General features: G+C 52.8%; 1 protein-coding gene and 1 long non-coding RNA gene across 3 annotated transcripts in view; one reads left to right on the top strand and one right to left on the bottom strand.

Annotated features, from left to right (window-relative positions):
* The window catches only part of LOC113973858, a 53,541-nt gene that overhangs the window by 3,412 nt on the left and 29,933 nt on the right, over window positions 1-20,196 (bottom strand). The window lies entirely within an intron of this gene.
* EPS8L2 (EPS8 like 2) overlaps window positions 1,230-20,196 on the top strand; it is a 48,238-nt gene continuing 29,271 nt past the window's right edge. Inside the window, exons 1-3 of one of the 2 annotated variants that reach the window (XM_027696377.1) lie at window positions 1,230-1,509; window positions 18,268-18,332; window positions 19,454-19,509. In XM_027696377.1, the coding sequence (XP_027552178.1) occupies window positions 18,289-18,332; window positions 19,454-19,509 (100 nt within the window). In that variant the 5' untranslated portion in view covers window positions 1,230-1,509; window positions 18,268-18,288. Of the gene's footprint in view, window positions 1,510-12,397; window positions 12,419-18,267; window positions 18,333-19,453; window positions 19,510-20,196 lie in introns of those variants that run through there. The other variant, XM_027696378.1, reaches the window with a different exon arrangement.

The following is a 20,196-nucleotide window of genomic DNA, read 5'->3' as shown; positions in this document are numbered from 1 at the left end:
TGAAGAGCAAGAGAAGAGCAACAAGAGATCGTGTGGTAAGACTGCAGCTTCTAAAAATCCTTCCCAGAGTGCCCAGGAACAACACTCGCCTTGGCACAAGGGCTGGAGCTCAAGTCCTACCTCTGCCACTCCAGCAAGAAGCGGCTCTTGCCTTCTCTGTGCCCCACCTGGGGCCCAGGTGAGAAGGGGAGGGTGGTCTTGCTCCTGACAATACTGATAACGGGGCCTGGACATCCCCAGGGAGGGCTGATGGTACTGCAGTGGCACAGGGATGCTCCCTGCCAAGGCTGCTCCCTGCCCCATCCCTGGAAGTGTCCAAGGCCAGGTTGGACGGCGCTTAGAGCAACCTGGGATAGTGGAAGGTGCCCCTGCCCGTGGCAGGGGAGTGGAACTGGATGGGCTTGAAGGTCCCTTCCAACTCAAACCATTCCAGGATTCTGTGGCCAAAAGGGTCACGTGCAGTTTCTCTCTGGCACACAAGTACAGGGGCACACAGTGTGAGCAACAACAGGGTCCTCATTAGGTCTTCACCAGGGATGGGGCAGCCACGGCTTCTCTGGGCAACCAGTGCCAGCTCCTCACTGCCCTCAAAGAGAAGAATTTCTTCCCAATACTCAACCTAAACCTACTCTCTTTCATGGAGGAGCTGGGGCAAGATGAGGGGCTTTATAGCCAGGTAACCCCAAGGAGCACAGTGCCATGGAGAGGGTACCCCAACGGATGCTCTCCCCCACACCCCTGAGTGCTCTGGGGACCGGGAGAGAGAGGACACTTTGCCCTCTCCCCCCATCTCCCAGCACCTTTCCCAGCTGCAGACATCAGGGAAGGGAGAGAAGGCAGGAGCGGCGCTGGAGGAAAACAACCCGTGAGCCGGCGCGGAGGAGAGCCCTGGGCTGCACAAAAGGGGCCTTGTTCCCCCACGAGGCGATCGGGCAGCACGTCCCCTCCCTCACCGGCGATGGAAAACTGAGCTCCAAGCACTCCTTCACCTCCCCTCGCCGCCTTAACCTCCCCATTGGGTACAAAATGTTCTCGGGTGCAGGAAACCTGAAGTTTAACACGTCCTGGGCTCTTGGTCCCCTTGCCCGGGGAGTGGGCGAAGGCCGCACAGCCCCCGGCGCTCCTGGGGCCACCAGCCCTGGTTACACAGTAACCTGTTGCTCCGGGTCCCAGCTCCACCTCTCGCTGCCTCCACATCCCTCCCCTCCTCTCTGCTCTGCCAAGAAACCTCTGTCACCTGCTCTCAGACAACCGGGGCGAGCGGCACCGGGAAGAAAGGGCAGCAGGAAGCCACAGCACGGGGACCCCCAGGCCGGGGTGCCGGGTGGGCTCTGCCTCGGGCTCCCCTCCAGCGGCTGGGGCACCGGGATCGCAAGCTGTGCAGGGAGCAGAGGGAGCTTGGCTGCTGGAGAATGGCAGCAGGATTTAACTAGGAGGGCACGGGAAACTGGGAGAGAACACACGGGAGCTGAGGGAACTGCGGGAGACGAGAGCGGCTTCTCAGCACCGGTGAGTCCCTCCTCAAAACCTAAAACTTCACATCCCCCTCCCCAACATTTATCCCCTTCGAAAGTCTGGCTGATTCCGCTGTGGAGGGAGTGTGGCTGGGGAAGGGCTGCGGCTGGGAGAACTATCTGGGTAGTTTTCTGTTGTTACAGTATAAAAAAAGGTAAAAACCTGTACTTTTCCCAGTGTTGCGTTTTCTGGGTTTGTTTCCCGTCCTGGCGATTCCCCACCGGGAGAGATCCAGTAGGTGGCACTTTCTTGGCAGCAAAATGTCCATTTGGCACAGAACGAGGCTTTTTTTGTTGTTCCTAATTAAGTCTGGAGACGTACTTTTGAGCAGCTGTTTGTTTGCAAACCTCGGGGTTTCCTCTTTTTGGGACACGCGTGGAATTTTCGCCGTTCCCCGCCGGGCCCCTGGATGAGCCGCTGCTCTCGGTGGGTGTGCTCTCCCTGCCCCGACCCTGGCAGGACCCACCACCCTGTTTGAGCACGGAGGGAAGCTCGGAGCTGCCGCGCTCCCCGCCGTGACAGCTCTGCCTCCCTCTGCGATAAGAGTCGGAGCGCAGCATTCCCGTCCCCTTTCACTTCTATGCCTGGAAAATGCCCGTGCAAACTGCACCCAGCACAAGGCTCAGGGACGCATGATGTGACTGTCATTATTTTTAAATACTGGAAATAACTGTGACACAGCACAGGAGTAAAATCTGGTGACTGCCCCGCTGTAATTAGGGCAACGGGGAGTAACGCTTGCGTTGCTGGGCTGCTCTGAAACGCTGCCACAGGGATCGGATCCATCGGCAGTTGCTCGTCCAGGAGCGCCAGCGCCGGGCTGGGATCTGTCCCTAAAAAGGACTTTTTCTTAGTAGAAGTAATGACAGCCAGAGGCTCAGCCCCCGGCTGACACAGCAGGGACCCACGCAGGGCTTCACCCGCGGATGCCGCAGGCAGCAGCACATTCCTGGCTCCATTTCGTCGCGTGATGGAGTTTTCAGTTGATTAAGAAGGAAAATTAGTCCTCCACAGACAGAAAGGGCAGGCAGTGGTGCTGAATCAAGGAGTCCTTTAAAGGAGGACCGGGAAGAGGGGCTTGGGATTCACTGTGGGAATGTGTCTGTGAGAGGCAAAGGTTGGTGCTCGGCCCGGTTTAAAACCAAGGCTTGGACGTGCTTGGAATGTGCTGAGAAACAAAATACTTTTTGTAGGGCCACAGAATCATTCTGGAAATGAAAGATTCAGAAGAGACACTAATGCACCACAGGACTCGGGAGGTTCCAGTCCTTGTGGCAACAAAGGAAGGAGTAAAACAGGGAGAACAAATGTGTTGGCTTGTGTGGGCTTGAGAAACATCCATATGAAATAAGCCCGGAGTGCGTGAGGGACTCTCGGAGCATTATTCCCAGAGGGCTGGATCCAGGGGTGCTTTGGAGCTGTGTCTCTGTCACACTCTGTTCTCTCCCTTCCATGCCAAGGTGTGGAGTGCTGGATCAGGGCAGGTTTGCGGCTTTGAGGAAGGCTCAGTGTTTTTCTCCTTGCGTGGGGCTGGTCTGGCCTCGAGTCTCCTTTCTGTAGGTGCTGTCAATGCTGCCCTTCCCCTGGGAGATGGGAGTGCACGGCCTCTATTGCTTTGGCAATAAAAATATCACCCTCTAAAAACAGTCAAACCTTATGAGCCCGCCCTAGTGACCCCCAAGAAGAAGTCCACTGACTTCCCGGACTGACAGGGATGGTCTCCTGCCCTCCAGTAAAGCTTTATCAGCAGTGAGGTGTCTGCCTGGCAGGGCAGTGCCAGCAGATCCAGCACCACGTGACTCTGCCAGCATGGCCTCCTGAGCCACCTGCTTCGGCCAAGGTTCAGCAGGTGCCCAGGAAAACACCCACCTGCCTGCCAAGGAGCTATTCAAGGCTCCCACTCAAAGGGAGGGGAAGGATGGTACCTCCAGAAACCCTTCCATTTGTCCAACTTCATTGTCTTTGCACTACCAGAAGTGGTGCCAGGCACTGTACAACGCCTGAGTGACACAGGACACGAGATCCAGGGAGGTCCAGGAGGCCTGAAATCACAGTGTGGCTCCAGATCTCCATATGCCCACAAGATCACAGTCAGGAACACAGCAGAGAGGAACATTAAGGATTTTCATGGAGTGGGGAGGCTCTGAATAGCATTTCTGTCCGCTTGCAGAGGGTTTGAAATGTCAGGCTCAGGGAAAAATATGCTGTCACCCATCCCTAAAGTATTTAGTGTTCCTGTATCAAATGGGTACCAAGGAGAGGAAGGGGATCCTCGGAGAGCCGATCCCACACATTGGTGTCATGCTGGTCCTACATGGACAAGGCCATCTCTGTGCACAGGCACAAGAAAGAGTCTGTCCTTTCCCAAGACAGTGAGAGTTTTCCTTTCTCCTGGGCTGGCGACGGTACTGCCTCCAAAACTGAAATGCACACTGCCAGGGGGGTAACCAAAAAAGCCCTGGCGTTTTATTTCCTGATAATCCAGGTAAATTAGGAGGAATGGCAATTAAGAAGGGAGGGAAGGGTGTGGAGCTGAGCTGGACCGGTTTGGAGATCTTCCCCATTCCCCTGCACTGCAATTCCCCAGGAGAGCCCAGCCCTTGTTCCCACTCCCCAAGTGCTCCTGAGGGCGTTACTGCAACGTGCTCACTGCCACTGAGGATCTGCTGAGGAACAGAACAAAAGCCCCTGGGAAGAGGTGGGGAGTCACAGGCTCTGCCTGCTCAGCTGCCCTGGGATAGGGACTGAAGTGCCCAGACAAGCTGCCGGGGCCCTGATTTGGTTGGAGGCACCAAGCGAGGCTGGAGGTGCCTGTTCCTGCAGGCACAGTGGAATGAGGGGACCCTCACAAGGCAAGAGGCTGATGGCAGAGGCTGAGCTGCTCCGGCCTGTCTGGCACAGAGTCAGACCCTGCTCGGGATGCTCTGCCCTCACATCCATCCCTGCCTTCAGAGCAGGGTCCAAACAACCCCTCTCACAACCATCTCCCGCAAAGGTTCTCCTTATCCTCCTGAGACTGGCAAATACATCTCACATGTCAAAATCCTCATCTCCAGTGCCAGGGGCACATTCCCACATCCAGTCCACAGCTGGGTCTTCACCCGCTGAGCTATTAACCCACTTCTCCTTTCCAACTCCCTGGACACTGCCACGGTTTCTCTCAGCCATTTCAGCTGGATGGAGGAGCTGAGTGTCAAGACCCAGGGCAGGAAGGGGCAGGATGGAATTTTGCAACAGCCCCGGCTGTCGTGATTGGCAGGTGTGGCACAAATGAGCCCTCATGGCTCATGGGCCTCTGACCCAGCCTTGCCCCAGGTGAGGGCAGCTCCTTGCCTGGCTGGTGGAGCAGTAACACTCCGCATTTGTGGGTTGGGGTCTTTCAACACCACCTTGGAACAGGCCAGGAAATTCTTTCCTATTTTTGGTTTCTGGTTGGGGCACTGGCCCCCAAAAGCTTTTCATAATTTGAACTTGTTTAAGTTTAGTCCTTCCTGGATCCTTCTTGGGTTTTTTTCCCCTCTGTCTTATCAGTCTCAACCTGTCCAGATTTATATACTACAAAGGTAAAGTGCAGCCCATCCGAATGGCAATAAACCAAAGTTCAGACCCCATGGCTGGTTCAGAAAGTGAAATAGTGCTGCTGCTGGGACGGTGATTAAGATCAGATGAACAGGCACAGGCTGAGTCAACACCACCCTCCCCCAGACTGTTTACACCTAACTTCCCTCTCTCTGAAGATGACCAAAAGTGGGAGCCAAGATAGCTGGAATCTCTCCATGCCTTACAGGTGTTGGCTATCGGAACTGGAGCTGCCACCCAAAGCCACGCGTCCCCCAGATTCCCTCACCAGCAAATACAAAGGGAACCCCAAACCTGACTCATCTCACTGCTGTGGACAAGGCCAGTGGCTTGTCCTGGCCTGTCACTGCTCATTGCCATCATCAAGGACTCCTTTGGGTTGCTCCTCGTCCCACCGCTGCCACCAGTCAGAACTGAGACTTGCGGACACAAACTCAGACTCTGAGTCCTCCAAACTCCTCCATGTCCTTTTCACAAGGGCATGGAGTGGCAGGACAAAGGGCTTTAAGCTGAAGGATGGTGGGTTTAGGTTGGACATTGGGAAGAAATTCTTCCCTGTGAGGGTGGGGAGGCCCTGGCACAGGTTGCCCAGGGAAGCTGTGGCTGCCCCATCCCTGGAAGTGTCCAAGGACAGGTTGGACAGGGCTTGGAGCAACCTGAGCTAGTGGAAGGTCTCCCTGCCCATGGCTGAGGGTGGCACTGGATGGACTTGGAGGTCCCTTCCAACCCAAACCATTCCAGGATCTATACTAAGTCAGGTGTGAGGCTTTCAGTGGTGACTGTATGCAGGCATAGCAGTGACTCTGCCTTCGCTCTCAGTGCCAAGATAAACACAGAGGTGTCCATTTGCCTGAGCCCGAGACAATCCTTTCATCAGTAAATTCACTTCATAAAAACACCGGGGAGAGTAGGAGAGAGAAAGGTAATTGCACCCACGATATCCCTTAATAAATCACAGGCTGGAGCCTGCTCTCATTTCTGATACTGCTGCCTCTTAATTATAGCTGTGTTTGGCTGAGGAGACAGAGGAGGAGAGCCAGGCTCTATGCAGAAGGGAGCACTAATTAAAACCTCTTTTCCCTGGAAAGATATTTAATGTCTTCCTCTGGGGAAGAAGCAAATGGACTTTTCTCTGGCCATTCCTGTGGGTTAACCTGGAACACTGACTTTCACACAGTCAGGCAGTTTGTCCTGTTTTCAGTACCTGATGCTCCTGGCATTGCTCCTGGGTTGAGATACTGGACTTTCAGAAGTCCTTGGAAAAGGAAGAGGAATAACATGTACCCAGGTAGGCTGTGCAGGTGTGGATGTAAGGTTAGGAGCAGGGGTGGCTCCTCAGTCCATGTACACTGACCACAAAAAGGGTTTTGCACGTTCTCCCTTGACATGTGACACAGGCAGGACCTCTGTGATGGGGAGGGTAATCCCAGACTGCACCCAGGCAAATCCTCTGATTGGAATTCATACGTGGACTTTACAGGCTTGATCCATGCTCAGTTCCACATGAGAAGAGAGTCCCTCGGGCTGGCAAGGGGAAGGATCTTGTACCACCAGGCACCTGCACTCCAGCATCCCTGCCTGATCTCCTGATGGGTTTGGGACCAGGCCACAACAGGACAGGTTTATTCACCAGGAGAACACAAACCCTTCTGAACTGCAGGAGGGGAGTGGTACATCTGAGCTATGGAAATGACAGTTGGCCCCACTGAAGTCAAAGGGCTGATTCCGTGATTCTGTCTGTTTATTCTGTGTTTCCATGATTCCCAAAGGGAGTAAGTCAGCAATCTCCAGCTGCCCCTGCAGAGTTTCCACAGCAGGGAACCCAACTGGTGAAGGGAGAATCCAGTCTGGCATCCAGGTGCATGCTCACTCCAACCTGGCATTCCAGCCAGAGTAGGCTGGATGTGAAAAACACAGAGAAAATGTTGGGTTGGATTATTTTCCTCCTCTTTTGCAATAGAAGGGGCAGGGCAGGAGTGTAAAAATGACATGAAATGCTCTCAGGGTTAATTCCAGGACTGTCAGGTTTATTCTGAGTTGCTGCTGCTTGGAAAATAAATTGATAAAGTTTCAGTAGCTAAAAAAAATGTAGAAAAGTTGCAGCTCCGTCAGAGGAGCTGCTGCACAGAGCAAGGCAGGAGCAGGTTCAGCAGGATAAATTGAGAGCAAATGTACCAGAGCTGTGCAGGTAACACCCAAGGTGTGGTCAGGCCATCGGCTGCCTGAGCAATCTCTTGCCATGGAAGCACCTCTTCCCACTGCTGCGGCTGCTCTGAGCTTAAAATCAAAGCAGGAAGAGCCCTGTATCTGTGACTTCAGTTATGGAAATTCCAAAGCTCTTCAGCTTGGGAGAGGGACACTGAGGTGCTGCTCTCCTTGAGATCTGAGATACAGCCTGTGGCACGGAGACACGGAATGAGGGAACAGTTGCTTCCTGCTGACAGAGCTGGGGGCATCCCATGAAACCAGCAGCTGGCAAGTCTGGCAGGAATAAAAGGAGGTGGCTGAGAACACCACGCAGAGCAGAGCTTGGAGCATCCTGCCACAGGCCATTCAGGATGAGCCAGAGTTTAACAGCCTGGTCAAATGCAGCTGGAGAAATTCAGGGATGACAAAGGGTACCGAGAGCTCTTCACCCCCACTGCTGGAGGCTGAGGAACTGTGCAGAGAGGCTTCCCGTGCTCCTGCGCTGTCTTGGCCTCTCCTCTGGGATCCACACGTGCTGCAGCCGTGTGTGTGCTCCCAACCTGCCCCTGAACAGGAACTGAGGGCAGGTGATGGGAGAGGTGATGGACCACCTCATGTCCAGGCAGCTGCTTCTGGCTCCTCTGAGCACAAGGGAGGATGGAAGGGAGGAGAGAAGCTCCAGCCCCAGTGACTGCTCCAGGGAAGGAAATGTTGTGCCCAGGAAGTGAGGACTGAAACCATCCGAGCAGTCAAAGCCCTGCCACATGGAAACTAGACCAGACAGGTCCCAGAACATCTGCTCCACACCTGGCATGAGCCCGGAGACACTCCTGCTCCCTGCTCCCTGCCTGCCAAGACCTGGTGAGCAAACAGTCAAAGGTGAGAAGGAGTCAAAGGAGAAGGCTGCCGGGGAAGCCTGGGCTGCCACCACCCTCAGCAGTCCCTGCTGTTTCCCTGGAGCTGACTCCAGTGGAATCCGTCCTTGCCAAGTGCCTGCAGCTGCCAGGACTCAGCTCACAGTGGCCATGCTCCACTCCAGGGCCGGTGATGGGACTCAGGTCCTCATCTTGGAATCCTCCCCTCGACAACTCGAGCTAAAGGACAACTTGGGTAGCTCAAGACATCCATGAGCTCAGCAGCAGGCCCCAGGGCAGGACTCAGGAGCACCAGGAAAGGCACTTTGTCCTTCCCAAAACCATGGATATTCCTGTGCTCTTGGGGCCACCTGCCCCTTTCTTCAGAACAACCTTCTCAGAATATGCCAGGTTCTCCAATGTGCATGTTTAGGCACAAACCTGCCTCTGCCAACCTTCTCCTGCTCCAAAGGTGACCCATAAACCTGTGGCTCATTTAAGGATCAGATCCTAAAGACAGGCCAGCAAGGAGAGCTCAGTAGTTTTAAGCCCAGGCTGTGGAAAGCACCACCACGGCTCTCCTTTGGCTGCAGGAGCATCCACGTGGCCTGTGTGGGCACCACCATGTGCCCACAGCCCTGATCCTTGCAAGCACACCTTGCCCACATGGCAGAAAGGGCCTTCTTGCTCCTTGCCCGTCTCCTCTGAGGATCAGGAGGTCTCCAGTCCAACCCCAGGCAGGGTCAGCTCTGCAATCAGAGCAGGCTGCACAGTTCACTCCAGCTGTTCTTGAAAATCTCCAAGAACGAGACAGCACAACCTCTCTGGGCAAACCTGTTCCCCAGTGCTGAGGCTCCCACAGCAGAGAGCATCTCCTCCGTGTCCCCCTGCACAGCTTTAGCTTTGTGGCACTGGAAATCCCTGTGCCGAGCCCTGGGGCCACGCAGAAGTGCCCAGTGAAACCTTTCCTCCTTGGGGCACTGCAGGAAACTCATCTCTCCCTTCCCAGCCCTGGAATCACTCTGGTGCCTCCTAGCCCAGCTCACACTCCCATCCCAGACTCTGCAGGGACCAATTGTGCCTTTTCCTCCTCGCCCTCAGAGGAGATTAATTATTTTGTGGCAAGATTGTTAAAACATTTCTGCACCGCAAGATTAGAAACTGCCATTTGAATTATTTTGATAAACCCAGCCTCACACATCCTTCTATTCTGTACGAAACAAAGGGCAAAGGGAATGGGTTTTATTTTGGTTTTGGAATGATCTCTCCAGGGACTGTTCTGGTTAATGGGTAACTGGATGTTCAGGCTGCAAAACCCTCCCGTGGCCTCACCCACAGCTTCACTAAAAGCCCAAACATCAGAAATCAACTCAGTGATTTCCTGTGACTGTGCATCTTGTCTTCTGACCCCAAAAGCAGAGCAGGGCTTCCCCCAGCTAAGTGTGAGAGTTTAGTTAAGTATTGTGCAACAGAATATGTTTTGCACCAGCACTGAACATTATGGTTCCTAAGGGAACTATCTGTGAGAATCCAAAAATCTCAGCGTTTTGCAGGTAAAACAAAGAAATGATGGACAGCAAAACTCCCCTTTCTGCCTTTCACAGGTGACTGGGAAGGGATAATTCACCATTTTTTCCATACAAAATTTTATCTACCATGAGATATATATGAAAATACCCACCACAAAAGGAAAAATCTACATTAGACTACTACTAAAAATGCCGAAGTGCTGCTGTCACACCAAAAGCTGACCTGAACCCCAACACATTTCTGGGGGCCACCACTGAGCTGGTTAAACTGGTGTCAGCCTGCTTTCCTGCAGTGACACTTGGAGCCCAGCTCCCATGTGCCAAGTTTTAGCTCCAATGAATTGTTACAAATGGCCAAAAATATACAGACAGGATATGAGTAGGAAGCACAAAATGGGATGGGAAGAGATGGCAATGAATGTTGTCATGATTAGCCTAAAAAAGGCTGCAAAAGCCTTAAACATCAAATGAGGTTTTTAAGAGATGAATCTCCTCCCTCAAAACTTCTGCCCCACCATCCCAGCAAAAAGCCCAGGGTGAGTTTTACAGCAGGAAATGAAAAATATTGCTGCTTCCCAAGCCCCCACTGCTGTAGGCAGAGATTTGGAAAGGGAGGAGGGGGCAGAGTGGAATAGCTCCTCACTGGAATAGGCAGAGGGAGATGCTGCCTTCTCCCTTTCTATGGGGAAAGATAGGATGCTGTGACCTTCCTACACAGGGAGAGAAGGATTTTTAGTTCAGATTTACCAGTTTCTTGGTTCAGATTTACCAATCATCATCTGATTGCAACCCCAGAGCCTCCAAGCTGACCATGCTGGAGGCAAACTGAAGTGAAACGTGGCCCCAGAGTGGCTCTGAGCCCAAGAACAGCTTTTCTCTGATGGAGAAAATCTCTGATGGAGAAAAGCTCCTGGCACGGTGGCTGCTCTGCTACATGCCTGAGTTTCTGCCAGGGAAGTGAATCAGCATTTCAGGGAGTGACCAAAAATGCCCTGCATTTAGGAGGAGGTGGTGGAAAGGTCCCATGGATCTCAACACCTCCATTTGCTCACAAACCAGTCAGGATGGGGGAGTCCACTGACAAGCAACACTCCCTGTGCCACTCTTGAGAGGGTGAGGGACCAACCATATCTCCCATCCATCCCTCCTTGAAGCACTGCAGCCCAGTTTGGGCTGGCAGTAGCCAGGCGGGGATGGTCAGGTGGATCACGGCCCGCCCGGGGCTACAGGTTGGGAATTAATGTGGAAAATTAATCTGCCTGCCAAATGTCTCTGTTAGGATTACAGGTCCCGTAAAAGAGGGGAGGAAGCAGGAATGCTGAGGCTGGCTCATAGGGATCGCCCAGGACTGAGGGGAGGGAGGGCACCCTGTACTTACACATTAAAGCAATGATTTAATGGACAATTAAGGCACTTGAGTGATTAACTGAAAGCAGTGCTGACAGCAAGGCCAAGCTCTTGTACCTGTACACCCACACCTGGGCAGAAATGACTGATCCCCACTGGGATGAACCAGGACCACCCCAGGGTTATCGGCACTGGACCAGGCAGCTTTGAAGCTTCTGGAAGAAGCAGTTTTGCTGTGGGTGCTTTGGTCAACACAGCACCACCTTCCAGCAAGGATGTGACAGCCCTGAGCTTTGGTCCTTGAAATCCCACCATGAAAAGCACCCCTTTGCTGTGCTTGTCTCCATCAGAGCTGTGACACCACTGCAGGAAGCAGCAGGAACCCTCACAACTCCATCTCAGCTCTAGCCTATCCTCCTAGAATCTGGAATGGTTGGAAGGGACCTTAAAGCCCACTCAGTCCCACCCCCTGCCATGGGCAGGGACACCTTCCATTAGCCCAGGTTGCTCCAGCCTGGCCTTGGGCACTTCCAGGGATGGGGAGTCCACAATCCCCACCGGTGCCAGCCTTTCACCGACCCTCCCAGCTGTTCCACAAATGCCTTCAGGCTTGGAAAAAACCTCAGAGAAATATTCCAGCTATACAGGAGGTGCACATGAGGAACAGCTCTGGTGCCTTCAGCCAGGGACACGAACACACAGAGGTTACACACAGGATTTTGGTGTTTTTCCTGAGCATGGAGGTGATTCAATGCCCTCCTCCAGGCTGGGCTGGGGCTGTTACCCATCCTGCTCTGGAGTATGACACACACACAGGCAGAGTCACTCCCTGTTTTTACTGGCCTGATGTCCGAGTCCTGATTTCTACCCAGAGCAATGAAAAAGGCTCCCTTTCAATCCTTAGCACTTCTAAAAATCCCAGCTCTAACCCCCTCGCTCCCGGTGATCCACTGCCCAGAGCACAGCTCCAGGACAGGACTCGGGATCATTTTTGGGGTGTGGGATGAATAAGGACAAAGGGCAGAGAAACCTTCAGCATGACAACCACCTTTCTTCCAGTGCTTTTTTCAGCAAACTTTCTGGGTACCAGGCGTGCTACACCCACAGGTCCCTCACATCCTGCCCAGACAGTCCCACAGCCAGCTCCAGCCTCCCACAGCTCCTTGGCTCCCACCTCCCAGGAGCTGGGTGGTGCCAGGGACAGGATTAGCTCACAGAAGGTGTGGGTACAAAATAAAAACAGGACAGAGGAAAAAAGCTACAAAATTCTTCACAACTCTCCTCTCTTCCCGGGAAGCTGAGGGAACGTGTCATTGTATTGGGTCTGGCTGGTCAACCCACCACAGTCATGCTGGTTTTTGTTCCTGGGGAGTACAAGTGACTCATGTGACACTTTCTCCCAGTCGGGTAGTTTTGAACTGGGGTCTTTGAATTTAACCATTTAATGAGCTTTTATACGAGGAACACTCATCTGTCTCCTTCCATTTTCCAAAAGCATCCATTAATATTTAACACACTATTTCTGGGCCTGGCTCTCCAGCTTTCTAAACTGCAGCCCAAGTGTGGATAATGCTCACCTTGGAACCCCTGGCAAGACACACAGCAAGCCCAAACCTGCTCCCTGTTTTCCCTCCACCCAGCCTCTGCGGAATTCCTCCAACAGAGAGGAAAAGCGTAAATCCAGGAGCCGTGACTCAGCACGGGCACTCTGAAAAGAACTCTTTCCAAGGGGTGGTGGAGTCAGCTTCCAGTTTTTTCCCAAGATCTTGGAGACTGTGGCTGTTTGTGCATTTTCCCTGGGTATTTATAGAGCAGGGCGCTGTCTAGACTTGCTTTTGGTTGTAGTTCCGGGAGGAAGGTTTTACTTTCTGGCAGGAGTATAAAAGCTCCTAGTTTTTGGTTCAGTGCCTTCCTCTCCCACTCCAGCCTGTGGGCACCGAGGGCCTCCAAGGTCTGTTTGTGGATCACCTATGGACACACAAGGGTGTGTGTTTGGGGGGGCACAGGGTGCCTGCCCATGCTCTCTCTAGGTTCTCTGTGAATCTCCCATCAGGAGTTTGTCAATATTGGCACTTTGCTCCGTGGTGCCAGTTTGTGTTTCTGAGTTCCAAAGGCTCCATTTCAGCCCCCTGGGGTCCAAGAGTAAATCCAGAGGGGACTCAAACAAAGGTGGTCAGTGTCCACCAAAGCTGGGCCAAGGGTGGCTGTAGGTCTGAGGTGCCTCAGTCCAAAAGAGCTGCTGCCACTTCTCCCACGGAGGCTGAAGAACACTTGGTTCCTCTCTGCCCAGACCTGTTGGGCTGGGCTGGGCTATATTTATCCAGGTGCTTGTCTTTGGAGAATCTCCACAATGTGAAAAATCCGATGTGCAGAGCAGGGAGTGTTCCTGCCAGACCCCTGGCAGGTCGCACCCGGTGACTGTCACTGCTGTAACGTGGGACGTGCCACGCACACCCTGCAGCTCCACAAGCAACTAAAAGCAGGAGCAGGGTGGTTCCATCATTAGGAGGCTGGACCAGGGACCCACGTGAAGTTCTCAGGTCAACCACAGGCCCCCAGGGTCCATCTCACAAAGACTTTTAGAGATCTAAACTAGTTTGTGTGAATTTAGGACTCTTGGTTCCCCATGAGGAGCCCTGAGCACACAGATGCCCAAAAGCTGTTTTGTTAGTGGACTGTGGCCTGCCCGACCTGCGAGATACTTCCATACCATCCCAGTGAGCAGGACAGATTGTGGGAGCCAGTGGGATAATCCCAGGGCTGGGAGGGCTGTCTGGAGCAGGGACAGTGCAGGACACACGGACCAGGATGCCAGGGTGCCAGTGCTCCCTCTGCTCTCCTGTGAGTCTCAGCAGCCTGAGCTTCGCAGCACAGCCCATCAAACAGCTTTCTCCAGCACAACATTCCCAGATGGAAACACCCAGCAGCCCTAACAGACAGCGCTTTGTTGGCCTGGGAAGTGTAAAAGATAACATCGTGTGGTGCCCAGCTCATGTTGCTCCCTGACGCTTTATGTTACTCCCCGAGGCTGTTGCCAGTCCAGCATTCCTGCCTGGCCCATCCCGCGGGCTCGGGATACACTCATGGAGAGCAGCACTTGCGTGGTATTGGACCCCTCACCCCGGCAGGATGTTTTCATCACATGTATCTCACCCCTGCCCAAGCCCCAGAATCTCTGGGTGCAGAGACTCCCTTTCCCATGGCTGACAGGGAATTCGGAAGTCCTGTCACCCCAGGCAGATTTCCATGGGATGACTGATGGAAACACAGACAAGGTCTGTTAGAACTGGGTTAGAGCATGCTTGGAAAAACTTGCTTTTCCTCCTAGGTCACTTAGCTTAAGGGTTTGGGGGTTTCACCATATTTTAATTCTGTTCCAGCAAAAGCTGTAGTGTTTTGACCAGCACTTCCCTGCTGCTACAATCACTTCCTGATATTCTCTGATACCAACAAACCCAATCTCAGTCTTAAAGGTCTTGGACCCATCAAGAAAAGCACTCACAGACACCAGATACTGCTGTTATTGGCAGTGATGATAATAATAATAGCCCTAAAAAACCCACTAGTATTTCACATTTTCAAGTTGTCCAGTTTTTACCCAAATGCAGAATTTTTCATGTTCTTTCCATGTCCTACAAGAACAAAAATGTCTGATCATAGCAGATAAGAGACAGCTATACCTAATAGAAATAAAGTACAACAATAGCAGAAATCAGCCCAAAGAGGAGAAAGAGATATTAGTCTTTCCCCTCCCAAAGAGCTTCCCCACCCTTGGAGAAGAGGGATCAATGTCACAGTTCCCTGTTCAAAGAGACTCAGGGAAAGTCAAAACAATGCATGGCCGGCATCCATTTGCTATAAAAGCACAGAAGTGCAGCACAGACAATGCCAGGCTCCCGTCACGGCTCCGTGTGTCTTCGGGAGGATATTTGACCTCCAAGGATAAGACTGGCCGGAAAGTCAGGGAGTGAGGTTTCCTGTGCTTTAAAGTACAAGATGACTTCACTCACCTCCATGTCCTTCAGCACTGAGTTGTGCTGGCCTCCCTAATTCCCTCTGGGATCGCCTGTCCTGGGACAGATCACAGTGCCAGGCTTTAGCCGTGCAGTTGTACTTCCCTGTAGTCGCTCCAGTAGAAGCGACCAGAATGTGAGCCCGCCTTAGCTCCTGGAGTCCCTATCCCATCCCACCCTGTGCAACAGTGAGCTGCCTTGCCTGGTGACAAACACAAACACTGCCCTGCACCAGCAGAAGGGCAGGTGATGGTCTCGAAATTGGATTTGCTGAGGCTGAGTCAAAGATGACGCCGGCACAGCCGCACATCACATGGCAAAATCTGCCTCTCTCTTCCCGCCCTGCAGTCACCCCGCTGGGGGAGGAGGGAGCAGCCACACCTGCTGGGAGATAAGAGGGAGATCGGAACCCTCTAATCAGGGCAGGGAGAAGACAACATCTGGAAGAGGCTGCAGACTGTAGGAGCTCTTAGGGATGCTCCCATGGGGAGAGGGAACCCGGGGAACACCAGCCACCAGCCCACAGCTTCATCTCTCCCATCTTTGGCTCTGCCTGCACTGAAGGGGAAGTGCTCTCAGCCCCTCCCTCACCTTCCTCAAGCCCAGTTGTCTCTTGATTTAGCAAACTCATTATAAAGTCTCCAAGCCTTTAGAAACGTGCCCTTCCCCCTCCCAGTCTTCCAGCTCGAAGTCAATTAATATCAGGTAATTTACGCTGAATTAAAAGCTCTGGCACGAGGCTCTGGCCTGGTTTAACTTGGTCAGCGCACACCACACCCTCCAAAAGTCCCACAGCCTGGGCACAGCCCCGGCCCTGAGCACAGCGGGGAGAGCCGGGCAAAGGGCAAGGCAGCAAAACAGCAGGAAAAACCAGAGAAAAGGGAGCCCAGCACGATAAGGACGTTCTGACTGGGCAGCCATTTACACTGCTTCTAGTTCCATGGCCTTTTTGGGACACAGGCACCCTGGAAGGGAGGACAACCTTCCAGGCTAGCTTATCCTGCCTTCATCGGGGGAGCCCAGCTTATCCCATCAGTACTTTATTGACCACCATCAGATGAAGAATTGCCTCATTTTAGGGCTGGTCCTGCTTCACCCATAAAGCCGAGCAGGACCCTCTGCCACTGCCATGTAGGGTTTGACCAGATGGGCCTCTCCAAGAGCAGATCCCAGTTTTTCTTTTGAACAGAGCTTGGGAAGGAGAAGCAAAAACCAGGGTGACCATGGCTGCATCCCTGGTTCCTCCTGTTGCTTCACAGCTGGAGCCTGGGACCAGGTTTGAGCTCCACAGGCCAGACTCGGTGCCACATTCCTGCTGGAGTAACCTGGATTTCAGTCCATTACAGACACGGCCCTGGGGCAGTAAGTGAAAGGGAGCCAGAAATATGACATTAACATGCAGAAACATTCCCATCTATCATCAGTTGTGGGACTCAAGTGATTGGGTGGTGCAGAGGAAACAGAGCAGAGCGGGGTTTTTAAGAGCACAAGTTCCCTTTTCCAGGTACCTTATGCTAATGCACACGGAGATCTGGGAGATAGGAACAGTTTGAGGACTGTAAAAGGAAACCAGTAGACAGCTATTAAGGGAGGAAAAATTCACAGGTACCCAAGCTTGGGCACAGGGATGGGTTTTATTACACTCAGAAGGGTTGGCAGAACACCAAGTTACTATTCTAAGGTGAATAAGAATTTAGACCTGTTATAAGTGTGTGTAGGGACTTCAGCATTGACCACAAGAGAGATGAAAAAGGAAGAATGTACTAGCTCCAAAATGCACGTGAGAGTCATTTCTAGCAGTGCCTCAGAGCTTAGGAGGGTTACTGGGACAGTAAAGAGGCTGCAAGTTGTGAGGCCGAGCCCAAAATGTGCCGAGGTTCTCCGTACACTCTGTGTGCAGCTTCACCTGAAGAGCTACATCTCCATAAACACATCCCTCTGGCAGGGCTGATAAGATCAGTGAGAAAACTGTCTCTGCACTCACCTCAGGGTGAAACACATGGAGCAAAATACCACTAACGAGTGTTTCCAAGCGGATACGTAAGGAATCTAGGGCAGGTCTGCTGATGATACAACAAGCCCTGCAGCAGAGGGGAAATCCCAGGTGGCAGGGATGACTCCAAAGTATTCCCTGGGGATTACACACACACTTTAGCCTAAATTCAGTGAAGACCAAGCCTTGAGAGGAAGCTCCACTGCCTGCCCATAGCTGTCAGGGCAGCCCCTGGCACATGCCAAGCACGCTCAGAGGTCCCCTTGTAGGAAAACCCACTGAAGACATTGAGCAACTTCTTCCTTCAAGCCAACAATGAGTATTGTAAAGAAACCTTTGATTTCTGACAAACTTATCAGGAGGTGAGCGGGGTCCAACCCAGGGACAGAGGTGCCCCTGAGCTTTCCTAAAGTGAACTAAGAACTAAGGTCTGAAACCTTTCAGACTTTGCCTTGGCTTCCCTTCAGCTCACACACTGGAGCAGAGGTGAAGATCTTGGATGCCAATACAAAGTATTTCCTGAGATTTTTTTTATACCTTGTTTTCCCCTTTTTTCCCCCCCCTTGCAGTTCTGCTGTCAGAGCAGTGCCTGGATCTCTCTCACATCTTCTCCCACATTATTTATGATTCTCATCTGAAAGAGGAGGAAAAAAATCTGAACGGAGCCTGTCTGCCCCTCATCAAGCACTGAGCCACCTCAGCCCAATTTCTTCCATCCTTGTGCTGCCAGTGGAGCAGCATTCACAGTTATTCCACTTTTCTTTATGTGGGCAATCCCCTCATAAACATACTTTACCAGCTGGTGTAGAGCTTAAAATTACCACATAACAAAAGCTAATGGCACTCTAGGCATGGCAAATGACTCAGGACACACAGCCACGAGCACACAGGCACAGGGACAGACCGGGAAGGCAAAGGTCACCTCAGTCCCTGTTAAACCTCAGGCAGGGCAGCACTGCTGGGGAAAGACGTGCTGGAATGCCACCGATCTGGGGTGTGCCTGGAAGGGATGGGCAAGAGGGAGAAGAGGAAATAGGTTTTGAGAAAGCATCCTGACATGTGTCACCTCCAGCCCAGGTCACAGCAGGGAGAGGTGTCTGGGAGCAGGGGGGAACCCCCCTGTGCTCACCCGACTGTTCCGTCTGCTCGGAGACCCCAGCTCGGAGCAGGAAGGGCAGGATGCACAGGGATAAATCACCTGACAGCCTGTTTTATAACCACTGATCCTGTCTCTTCTGCTTCTGCTGCAGTTGCCCGGCCTGTGAAGCGACATGAGTCACAAGGGATCCCTCAGCAGCAACCCCGGCTCATCCAAGTAAGGATCTCCATGGTGGGCTTCCTCCACCACTCCTTCCTACCATCAGGGGGTACTCCAAGTGCTCACGCTTGTCCCCAGAATCCCTGGTGTTTGTTTCACCCTTCCTGGGCACCTCAGAACCTGGCCCTGCCTCACACATCACCTGCCTGTGTGCTGTGGTTTGATAAGGACACATCAGGTGGAGAGAGGAGAGGGACACCAGGAGCCTCTCCACCTTCAGCCTTGCGGCTACAGCAGCCCAGGGCAGCTTCCCAGTGGAGCCACAGCCACCAGGTCTCTCCCTCCTTCCTGCACAGTGTAAGAGCACCATGAATTGCTGCCTGCCCTCAGGGGGACACGGTGACAGAGCAGAAGGTACCCCTGTGCACTCACAGGCTACTGCTCTGTGCTGGACAGCCTGACCACAGCACCTCAGATCCTGCTTGGATCCTCCTCTGCCAGAGGAAACGCTGTTATTTCCTGGCTGCTCAGTCCTACCCATGACCCAGGCATGGGGGTGGTCCTACATGGTGGTGCTTAGGAACCTGACACCCCAAAACCCAGCTGTTGGCACACAATTCCATCCTCCCACATTTTTATACGGGATATGTTCTATACCTGAGCACCTGCCTTCAAAGGGGTACATCTCCAACAGGTCCATTCAGAAGGGATCATAATCTTGGCTCTTACATTGCCTCAGATTCAGGGGTACTCAGGCATAACACGGAGGGGTCTCCATTTACCTGGGCTGTTCCCTGGAACAACCCCCCTTATGGCACACTGGGAGCTGGGGTCCTTAAAGCAGCCCCTCTGGAAGCACTGTCCTTCCCAGGACACTGTGTGGAGGTAACTCTAGTGGGACAGGCCTGGCTGGGCTGCTCCATCTCCTGTTTCCAGTGCAGGGCTCAGTGACATGTCCCCATGGTGTGGATAACAGGTAGGGTTGCACAGGGAGCGCCGGCACAGCCCACGAGGAAATGCTTTCCCTGGTAATTCAGAGATGTACCACATCCAATGGATGTGATGGGGAGGAAAGGAAGGGCTGGTCCCTCTGGGACAGCTGCAGAGCTGCTGTGTGAAAGCTGATGTTAAAAAGATTTGGGAGCTGATGGTTGATTTGTACCCTCCTCCTTTTCCAGTGGCAGCATGGGCAAAGCTGATGGAGCCTCCAAGCTGAGCGCAAAGGACCTGTATGGTGAGTTGTGTCCACAAACACATCCCAAGTTTCCTATAGCAAAGGCACCTCTGGAGAGCTGCATGGGCTGTTTGGGAGTTCTAGGCTGGAACTCAACCAAAGCCACGTGAATCCAGAGCTCCATACATGACAGGCTGGCCTGACCTGGCGGCAAAAACACAACTTATGTCTGTGCCAACACCTCCCGCACTGGGGACAGCTGGGATTTTGTGGGAACAGAACATTGCTTCCCCTCATCCAGATCCTCTCCAGTCTGTTAGCAAGATCCCCTGATAAAAGACCTCACAAAAGAAAGACTGTCCTCAGCAGGTTAATGATTATCCTCTTCTAACTACTCAGTGAACCATGAAAACTCTGGTGCCCTTTGGCTCTTTGGAAGTGCAGGGAATGGGTAGGATGGGTGTTTGTGCACAGCTCAAGAGGCAGCTTGTTCACAAACCACCACAGAGAACATTTAGGTACCAAAAACAGTTAGTCTTGATCTGAGCAGCTCTTTCAATGTTCCCCAGGGGAAGATTTGGCCTGTGGGGTGGGCTGAACAAGCAGAAAGTCTTGTGAGAAATCACCTCCTTCATTTATTCCCTGGGAAGATGGGAGTTGTCTGGGGGAACACTCGCAGCTCTTGGGGAGTCTGAGCCTGCAAACTCTTCCTCCTGAGAGCCAGGATTTACCCTCTTGATGTTTAAT

The sequence above is a fragment of the Neopelma chrysocephalum genome, unplaced genomic scaffold (genome assembly GCF_003984885.1).
Source record: "Neopelma chrysocephalum unplaced genomic scaffold, ASM398488v2 Primary Assembly neopelma1_106b, whole genome shotgun sequence".
NCBI lineage: Eukaryota > Metazoa > Chordata > Aves > Passeriformes > Pipridae > Neopelma > Neopelma chrysocephalum.
This window is presented reverse-complemented; position numbering and strand designations above follow the sequence as displayed.